Source organism: Brienomyrus brachyistius, unplaced genomic scaffold, assembly GCF_023856365.1.
Source record: "Brienomyrus brachyistius isolate T26 unplaced genomic scaffold, BBRACH_0.4 scaffold97, whole genome shotgun sequence".
Lineage (NCBI taxonomy): Eukaryota > Metazoa > Chordata > Actinopteri > Osteoglossiformes > Mormyridae > Brienomyrus > Brienomyrus brachyistius.
Genome location: NW_026042372.1, coordinates 453,950 through 464,597, shown reverse-complemented (window position 1 = coordinate 464,597; position 10,648 = coordinate 453,950). Strand labels below are relative to the sequence as shown.

The following is a 10,648-nucleotide window of genomic DNA, read 5'->3' as shown; positions in this document are numbered from 1 at the left end:
CAGTAAATACTGAGCCATTTTCTTCTTATTATTATTATTATTAGTATTATTTGCCATTTGATATCGTAATGTTACGTTAAGCGCGCGTGATTTGACCGTAGTCGTTAAGATGTAACTACTTGTATGCATAAATTAGGATATATAACAACAACTGCACTGTAACCCTGAAATGAGAATTGCCGCAGTATTATATATTCATGAACTAAGGTGCGGCCACCATTACCTGTGCGACTATATAAAATGCTCCTACTTTCATTTCCGCATATGACTGTAAAACTGCAGCTTTCGAGGGTCGTTCGGAAAAGGTGAGCTTGTTAAAGAAATTGACTTATACACCGTATAAACTGTAGGTTAGTAAACCCCATAACTCGTTAATTTTGTCATTCTGTAATTTTTTCTCAAATTTTTTAAGTTCTCGCGGAACTGTCAGTGATGTTCTCTAATCATTTTATATCTAAGGAACTTATGTAGATGTGTAGGATTTCAAAATCTGCATTAATAATAGAACCTATTTTAGCAATTGTATAATAATATTGTTAAATTCCAAATGTACTTATATTTTACCTTTAACCTCCGTTATCCGTGTGACTGTAAAATGCTTTTGAACTTTTACTTCCACAACTGTTTGTAAAAACTACGGCGGTCGAATGTGGTTTGGAGAGGCCGAGTTTTTTATACAGATATTTGTATATTTCAGTAGCGTGCAAAATGTAAGAAATCCAATATAACTCGTTCATTTAGTAGTTTTGTGTCCAGTTGATCCATGTTTTGTTGAAACGTCTTTGTATTTTACAGTCACACGGATAACGGAGGTTAAAGGTAAAATATAAGTACATTTGGAATTTAACAATATTATTATACAATTGCTAAAATAGGTTCTATTATTAATGCAGATTTTGAAATCCTACGCATCTACATAAGTTCCTTAGATATAAAATGATTAGAGAACATCACATTCCTGGGGAATTCATAAAGATGTGTAAAAAGATATCAACATCTGTATTAATAATAGCAGTTATTTTAGTAATTGTATAATAATATTGTTAAATTCCAGATGTACTTATATTTTACCTTTAACCTTCGTTATCCGTGTGACTATGTAAAATGCTTTTGAACTATTACTTCCTCAACTCTGTAAAAACTACGGCGGACGAATGTGGTTTGGGGAAGCCGAGTTTTTTATACAAATATTTGTATATTTCAGTAGCGTGCAAAATGTAAGAAATCCAATATAACTCGTTTATTTAGTGGTTTTGTGTCCAGCTGATCCATGTTTTGTTGAAACGTCTTTGGCTGGAATTGGTCTTTACTCTTGTTCACCGACCGCGACATTCCTGCGGAATTCATAAAGATGAGTAAAAAGATTTCAACATCTGTATTAATATATGAACTCTTTCTAGCATTTTTTCATTGTAAAGTAGGAAAACAGACGTTTGAATTACATCCATTACCCCGGAGCCCTGTTATAATTCACGCAAATCAGTTTATTTTAAAAGATCACATACAAAATAGAAGAATGTATTTGACTGTAGTTTTACTTTTAAGCGATGTAATTGTTTTATGTCTATATTAGGCTATAGCACAGCATTTTAAGTCAATAACTGTACGGTAACCCTGAAATGAGAATTGCTGCGATATTAAATATTCATGAACAGTTGTGTGGCTATCATTACCTGTGCGACTATATAAAATGCTTTGAACTCCTTTCATTTTCGCAGTTGTCTGTAAAACTAGCTTTCGAGGGTCGTTTGGAAAAGGTGAATTTCTTAAACAAATAGACCTATATACCGTGCAAACTGTAGCTAGTAAACCCCATATTTCGTATTCTTTCCTTTTTTTTTTTTAATTTTTGAGGCTTTTTTTGCGGAACTGTTTGATTCCGTTGTTGAATCACGTTATACCCACGGAACTCATTTAAAAGGATTTCGAAACCTTTAATATAAGACCTTATTACAGTAATTATACAACTAGTAAATCCCAAACGTACTTAAAATTTACGTTTTACTTCCGTGATCTGTGTAGTTATATGAAATGCTTTTTAAATTCTTTCACTTTCATAATCGTCTATAAAAATGGAGGCGGTCGAAGGTAGTTTGTCCAACAAATATATGTAAGCTACATCTCAATAGCGTGCAAAATGTAACACACCCCAATAACTGGTTAATTTATTGGTTTTGTGAGAAGTCCTACTAAACAAAGTTTTTTGACACGCATTTGGCTGGAACAGTTTCCAGCAATTTAAAGATCCGGGGATATAGGTGAAGTTTACCTGTGGTTGATTTTTTCAAGGAACATTGGCATCGGGGTGTAAATATTCGGCTTGGGGTTCTCATGTACAGTAAATGTGCAGACGGATTTCAGCATCCATATTCATATAATAACTTATAGGTCCTATTCTAGAAATGAGTTAACTATTAAATATCAACCATATTTATATTTTTCTTTGTAAATATGCAAAACTGACGTTGTGAAAATCCATTACCCCAGAGCGCAATTATAATGAACACAAATCAGTTTATTTTAATATACAATATATAAAAACAGAATAGTCCATTTTACCTGCCTTTTACTCTAAGCCAACTCCAAAGACAGTGTAAAAGATACTGCGTGTTGTAACCACAGTAATCTGCATGACTATCCGAAAGATATCTTAATTCCTACAGTCACTTTCATAATAGCCTGTAAAACTGCAGCTTACCCGGTCAGTTGGGAAAAAAGAGTTTAACAATATATTTCTTGAGCAGTGTGGGTCACGGAGCCATGCTGCTTATTAATGAGACTGAGATAATTCTGGTCTCAACCACAAGATATCCTTTATTGCACCCATGTCAGTCGTACTCACAACGCACTCATACTGCCCACTGTGCTCGTTGATGCACATACTCCTAACACGTATGGTGGGCACACACACACACACATACACACACCGATTAATATTTAACACTATACTTGACATTGCAATGCATGCGGCCATGGAGAACTATTTACAAGGCTAGCATCAGTCCAACCTGCTGCGCTGCCTGCCGGTACCTCAGCGCTACACTGCACTCCATCTCTGGGGTTAACTGTCCCAGAACCCCCACAAAGTCCCTGAAACGCAGGGTTCTCTGCTATTTTGTCTAGCTCACGTGGTGGTGAAGTTGGGGCGAATGCTGCATACCCCCCCTTGAAGCTGTGTGTACAACTGGGCAGCCTCTGGGGAGTCATTCACTGTTAAAACCTCCATCACCTTCCAGAAAAGGCCTTGGAGGGTGAAGAACGTCCCAGCCAGAGACTTAGCGGCAGGCAGCTGAGCCTCCAGCTTCCTCTAGGGGGCAGCGGCAGCAAAGCGAACTCCGGGGATACTCAGAGGTGGCTTCGGATGATCACATGAGGGGGAGTGGCTCACAAGAGGATCGTACGATCAGGTCATAACACAGAGGTTAGTAATAGTAAGCAATCACTCACGGCACCTCCACACCCGCGCACTGCACTCATTCAGTGCTAAATGATAAGCAGTCACACTCAGGATATTCAGTTCCCCCATGTTCTCTCGTCAAGTGCTGATTCGAAATCATGACGTCATCCGCTACTTTATATTTAGACGGTTTCTAACTAGACCCAGTTATCGCGAGTACTTGCTTGCTAGGACTGAATCACACTTTTTATTTTAGTCCTGAAATGGATTGTAACAAGATTGTAACAGGCACCCTACGAGCAACACCACTAAATATACAAAACGGAAACACAAGGTGGTCAGATGCCAAACTGAAAGGTGACTTACGGCGGGGGAGTTATACAAACTAAGAACATGTGAGGATCGGGCAGGGTACACACAAGATACGGGAAAACATACCACGATCGAAAAGGCAACTACTGTATAGCCATATCAACAACAGCAACAACACAAGGGCTATTTACAATTACACAGACACAGGGTTATATACACGAGTGCTTGCGAGACATGCCGGGAATTACAGATCTCACCAAAGTACATGGCATGCGTGATGATCAATGTGATATTGCTTAATCTAATTATAAATTCATTGTAGCAACTTACTTCTTACATTTATGAACTACTGCTGACAACAAAGTCTTTGTGAGCATTCAGACATAATCCAGTTCTATTAAAACATTGTGATGCATGGTTTTCTATGTTAACACACAGATACAGAAATCAATTTTTCAGTCATCAAAAATACATTTGTGCATGTATTCGAAGAGGGAACATTATCATAAGCCTAAAATATAGGTTCCCCCTGCTAAAAGACACAGAGAGACTCTGGACCTCAGTACAAATAACAGTAGTTTATTCATATGTCATTTATTTATCTGAATGGCTTTCTGCCATCTCACATACTTCTCTGACCAAATATGAGGGGGAAAAATTTCCTGAAATGCAGGATATTTGGTGCCCCTTCCTAAAACAGGGCTATCAGGTACCACGCATCGACCGTGAGACACACGCATTTCAACCAGTTCTCACGCTGAGAAGTAAGGATTAACCCCCCACCACGGCATCCCCTTATATAGGATTAACGGACTAGGCGCAGCCAATCGGAGTTTTCCGCCGAGTTCAAAGCTGTCCAGAGTTATACAGAGTTAATAGCCACCTACCAGCCAATCAGAAAATAGCATCTGTTTTTTCAGAGTAAATTTAAAAATAAGTTACACGTGATCGCTGCAAGAACATTATTACATAGATGCGCACATGGAGTGCAGACAAGGTGGGAATGGAAGAGCAGGATCCGATGTTCTGACGCGTTGTGCTCACTTGTCGATACGTGCCACTGTAACGCACACCGACGGTTGCGTGGTTCGACCGAACACTGGGAAAAATTAAATTTGGCAATGCAATGTGGAAAGTTGTTCTTTATTGAGCAGTACAGTTAGAATTATTCAAGTGGTCCCATTTGCATTATGTGACATATCATTTCATAATAATGACTAATGAGAATCTAATCGGAGGCTAATTGGAGTTGCTGAATTGCCCATAGGAGTGCGTGTGAGAATGAATGATGTATGAGTGTGCCCTGCGATGGGCTGGCCCCCCATCCTGGGTTGTTCCCTGCCTCGTGCCCATTGCCATGGGCTCCGGACCCCCCGTGACCCAGTAGGATAAGCGGTTTGGAAAATGGATGGATGGAGAATCACAATGGTATTATGAAATACAATTTAAAGATTATATGTAGGACGTATCTGTTAACCCTTCATGTTCACAGAGGCCCCAGCAGGAATCAACTGGTCTGGATCGGCACAATAATGGACAAGAAGAGAGGAAAAAGAAGAGCTGAAATGTGTCCCCCTGTGGGGTGTAACAGAAAGAGCCCTGAGAGGTAACAGTGTTACAGCCCACTAGCATGCATGTCTCTCTGGGTCTATAGTCAGACCATAACATAAAAGTAAACTGGGCTCCTAGCTAGGGCTGGTCAGTGGGCAGCACTTTAATATGTGTAGCTTAATAAAAAGACCTCGCCATCTTCTGTCTTCATCGTCTTCTTCCACAATCAGCCAGTTCTTTTATACTAGAGGCGAGCAACAGACCATCCCTCCTATACAAAATCGCCCCATAACAAAACTAAACAAACAAACAAAAACATATATAAACAGGTAAAAAGGAACATCAGTCAAGTCTAGTTGTGGAGGTTTTTAATGGTGATTGTAAAAGTTTCATATAATATCTAAATTTTAGATGAGACAATTTACTTAAAAGCTGACTGTAAATAAGTCTGTTTACATGAAGAGCTTCACAGCATATCAAAGTACATGAAGGCAGAGCAGAAGGCTAAACAGCAGTGTGATGTCGTCCCCATTGTATGAATTATATTTATACCGTGAGGGTTTGTTTCCTCTCGCTGCCCACAGTGTCCTGATGAAGAGAGCAGGCTCACCTGTACCCAGCTGTGTTTCCATGAAGAGTGACTGGTCAGTGAAGCAACGAATCAGATTCTTTGAGGGATCTTTTCCTACAGATCAAAGGTAAATGTGCATTTAAACAAACACTGTTAATGACATTCAGACTCTCAGTCAAATGGCACAGAGACACATACAAGCTATGAGGAAATAACATATTTACAATGAATACACCAATTTTTAACTTTGACAGATTCCATCACCTTGAGAATTTCAACAAAAGTTTTGTCTGTATTCTATATAAATAACATCTGAGGTAAATGGATGAGGATTACTGTAAAACCTGACTTTCTGCGAGCTGGAATTGGAAGTTATTTAATTGCAAAGTGGATTTTAAATATCGGTCTGCAGCACAGAGCTGGAAAAAACTGGTTTGCCTGTTTCCCCCTGCATGTCCATTAAAGAATAACTCAACAATAGATTGTCGTCTCATGAGACGGATGTTTCTGTTTTGATAACAAATAATTTCACTCTCATGAATTCATTAGATCGTACTCAGACGAAGGCTTCAGTTTAACATGTTTAATCAAACTGTGTGGTTTAAACAATAAACTACTATCATCAGACAAAAAAGAGAAAGACTATTGGTTTCTTTGCCAAAGGTGACGTTTAAATACTTGCTGATTCAGATCATAATTAATGTGACACTGCAGTGGTTCTCATCCCCAGAATATAAAATAAGATGATTTGTTGATCCCAGGGTTAAATTCTCTTGCGTTCAGCAGCAAAGTGCACAGATACAAACATACAATGTAAAACAAAGACAACGTGCAAAGACAGCAGATATAGAGCAAGTGAGTAAACATTTATAGAAGTAAACAAAATTTCTGCAGGATATCAAGTTTAAGAAATACACAGTGAATAATGAAAAAATCCTTGAAAATACAATATTGTTCAAGAAATAAATATAAATAGAAATGTATGTTATTTATATGATTAAAAACAGAGAGCAGCTTTTACCACATTAAAAATGGGACGTTAAGGCTGGCTGTGGGGGCTGCACATCGACAGCAGGCATTGTGGTGTCTAACGGCAGCAGGCAGGAAAGATCCCCAGTAGCGCTTCTTAGCTCACGGTGGGGGAATGAGCCGGTGGCTGAAGGTGCTCCAAGACAGCGCCCCCTGGAGCCTCAGCTGGGTTATGGACCGGGCCAGTGGGGTCAGTGCTCTGGGGGCCTCAGGACATTAGAAGCTGTGTGACACGACATTTATAGTGCAAGCCATGAAATGTACCCCCCTGTGGGGTGTAACAGAAAGAGCCCTGAGAGGTAACAGTGTTACAGCCCACTAGCATGCATGTCTCTCTGGGTCTGACCATAACATAAAAGTAAACTGGGCTCCTAGCTGGGTCTGGCTCAGTAGATGCACAAAAGCTAGGAGACCGAGTTCCCTGGTAAAACAGCCACACGCAACCGAAAAGTGCCAGAACTGAAAAGTCAGTCAGCGGCACAGCAGTCAGTTTTTACCAGCTGCATCTTCCCAGTTCCAACGGCCCCACTAAGGTGGAGAAGTACATTTATTTACACTTTTTCAATTTGGAGAATTACCTGGATTTGTCTGGATTTGCTGTGTGCATGTTAACTATGCAGAAAGGCAATGATAGAGTAAAAGAGTAATAGCTGTGGCTCCCTGTTTGAACTGGTAGATCTCGGTACATTAGTCGCTTGAAAAGTAGATCTTGAGTTAAAAAAGGTTGGGCTCCCTGCAGTAGGACATTCTAGAGGAAGTGGCGCACGCTGATTACATCAATCAGATTATGTCCACTGGGATGGAGAATAGGTGCACGATGATGACACGTTTAATGTCTCGCATTTTTAGCCAGCAGTATCGCCCCGGCTACTGGGAGCCCGGGGAACAGCTGGTACAGAAGCGGGGGGGCAGGGATGCGGGCAACAAGCTGATAGGCTGAAATTTACTCTGCTAATCAAGTGAATGACTCTAAATGTCACTGGGTACAAAGGGCTGCATAGAAAACTGTCCTTCCTGCCTGCTGTGTCTCTGTGTGCTGGAGCCTGATGTCACTGGTTCTCTTCTGCTGTCATGAGAGAATCAGGAAGCCGCCCCAGTGAATAAAGCTTAACATGGCAGATACATCTTTCCAAACTACAACCCCAATTCCAAAAATGTTGGGTCGTTCTGCAAATTGTAAATAAAAACAGAATCCAATGATATGGAAATCTCATAAACCTATATTTTATTCATAACAGAACACAGAAAACATATCAAATGTTCAAATTGAGAAAATGCATAATTTTAAGGAAAAAATATGTTAATTTTGAATGTCGCAGCAGCAACACGTCTCAAAAAAGTTGGGACAAGACCATGTTTACCACTGTGTGGCATCTCCTCTTCTTTTACCAACAGTTTGTAAATGTCTGGGGACTGAGGAGATCAGTTGTTTGAGTTTTGGGAGTGGAATGTTGTCCCATTCTTGTCTGATACAGGATTCTAGTTGCTCAACTGTCCTAGATCTTCTGTGTCATATTTTTCATTTTATGATGCACCAAATGTTCTCAGTAGCTGGAAGATCTGGACCGCTGGTAGGCCAGTTCAGTACCCGGACCCTTCTTCTACGAATCCTTCATGTTGTAATTGATGCAGTGTGTGGTTTGGCATCGTCATGTTGGAAAATGCAAGGTCTTCACTGAAAGAGACGTCGTCTGGATGGGAGCATCTGTTGCTCTAGAACCTGGATATACCTTTCAAGCACTGATGGTGCCTTTACAGATATGCTGGCTGCCCCTGCCATATGTACTAATGCACCCCCACACCATCAGAGATGCTGGCTTTTGAACTGAGTGCTGATAACACGCTGGGTGGTCCTTCTCCTCTTTAGTCCGGATGACATGGTGTCCCGGGTTTCCAAAGAGAATTTCAAATTTAGATCCGACTGACCACAGAACAGTTTTTCACTCAGCCGCAGTCCATTTTAAATGAGCTTTGGCCCAGAGACGACGTCGTGATTCTGGATCATGTTCATATACGGCTTCTTCTTTGGATGATAGAGTTTTAACTGGCATCTGTGCATGGCAGCGCGAATTGTGTTCACTGACAATGTTTTTGGGAAATATTTCTGAGCCTATTTAGTGATTCCATTACAGAATCATGCCTGTTTGTGATGCAGTGCTGCCTAAGGGCCAAAATATCACAGGCATCTAGTCTGGTTTTTCACAGAGATTTCTCCAGATTCTCAGATTCTTTTGATTACATTATGTGCTGTAAATGACGAAATATTCAACCTCTTTGCAGTTTTATACTGAGGAACTTCTTTCTGAAATTGCTCCACTATTTGTCAGTGCAGTATTAGGGGGATTGTGACCCTCTGCCCATCTTTACTTCAGAGAGACACTGCAGCTCTAAGATGCTCTTTTTATACCCAGTCATGTTATTCACCTGTTGCTAATTGACCTAATTATTTGCAAATTCTTCCTCCAGCTGTTGGGTTTTTGTACCACTAACTTTTCCAGCCTCCTATTGCCCCCATCGCAACTTTTTTGAGACGTGTTGCTGTCATGAAATTCAAAATGAGCCAATATTTTTCATGAAATAGCAAAATGTCTCAGTTTAAACATCTGATATGTTTTCTATACTTTGTTATGAATATAATACACGTTTATGAGATTTCCATATCATTACATTCTGTTTTTATTTACAATTTGCACAATGTCCCAACGTTTTGGAATTGGTGTTGTAATATACCACAGTGTTATTCTTTATCTGCAGTAACAGAAGTTTTAATGGGGAACTTTTCAGTCTTTCTGTTACATTTGTGTAGATGAATTGAGGACTTTATGTTTCTGCCTAATTCACAGAGACCAAATGGAAGATTGCAGTTCAGATCTACATGATAAATCGGGTTTATCATCCATATTGAAGGTTTGTATTTATTGCTGATATATGTTTTCTTGGCTGTTATGTCAATTAGTTTATATTTTATACAGCTGTATAATAATAAATTCATCATCTTAAAGAAAATATGTTTTAAACTATGATTCACAAGTAAAACTCTGAAAAGGTTTGGTGTAAGTAGCAATAATTAACTCTGACTGTTTATTTTAGTCACTAGAGGAAAAAGCCATGAAGTTCCTAAAGGAGGAACTGGAGACGTTTGTGAGGCACCTAGATAATAATTACCCAGAATGCTCTGAGCCTCAGCTAGAGGAGGACAATGACCTGGACTGTGATGGTCAGATGCAGAAGACCAGTGTTAGAGAGGTAGCTCTGAAGATCACACTGTACATCCTGAGGACCATGAAGCAAAATGATCTTGCTGACATGCTGGACAAGAGTAAGAACTTTATAATATTATGTACATGTACAATATTGTGTAAAATTGTGTAAAACCAAAGGAAAGGATGTTTAAATGGTCTTCATGTTGGTGTAGAACTACTATAATATGTATGTCAAAGTGTGTTTGCCAATTCAGAACCTCTCCCAAAATCACCCTAATATTTGCAGAAATCGTGCAGTATATCCACGTATTTTTTTACTTGACCACTAACACACCTGATGTGGCTGATCAATATCTCATTGAGCTTTTAAACTAATTAAATTAATTCATGAAGTGAGCTGGTGGTGAAATTTAACAAATACATGGACTGGCTGTGGTGCCCCTGAGGAGAGGTTTGGGAAATGAAAAGGGGTTTTGTGTTTTTTTGGTTCTGAGCAGATATACACTTACTACCCAGATAAATCGCTTTAAACATTTCCTTTGGCTGCCTAAGGCTTATTCACGGTCCTGTATGCGGTGTTCCAGT

At 39.6% G+C, this 10,648-nt stretch overlaps 1 protein-coding gene across 16 annotated transcripts in view; it reads left to right on the top strand.

Moving 5' to 3' along the window:
• The first annotated feature begins 213 nt into the window (after positions 1–213).
• The window catches only part of LOC125727429 (NACHT, LRR and PYD domains-containing protein 3-like), a 152,300-nt gene continuing 141,865 nt past the window's right edge, over positions 214–10,648 (top strand). For 13 of the 16 annotated variants that reach the window (XM_049004134.1, XM_049004127.1, XM_049004131.1 and 10 more), the window contains exons 1-6: positions 1,733–1,757; positions 3,237–3,421; positions 5,202–5,315; positions 5,845–5,958; positions 9,704–9,767; positions 9,951–10,179. In XM_049004134.1, the coding sequence (XP_048860091.1) occupies positions 5,242–5,315; positions 5,845–5,958; positions 9,704–9,767; positions 9,951–10,179 (481 nt within the window). In that variant the 5' untranslated portion in view covers positions 1,733–1,757; positions 3,237–3,421; positions 5,202–5,241. Of the gene's footprint in view, positions 351–1,732; positions 1,758–3,236; positions 3,432–5,201; positions 5,316–5,844; positions 5,959–9,703; positions 9,768–9,950; positions 10,180–10,648 lie in introns of those variants that run through there. The other 3 variants (XM_049004120.1, XM_049004121.1, XM_049004123.1) reach the window with 3 other exon arrangements.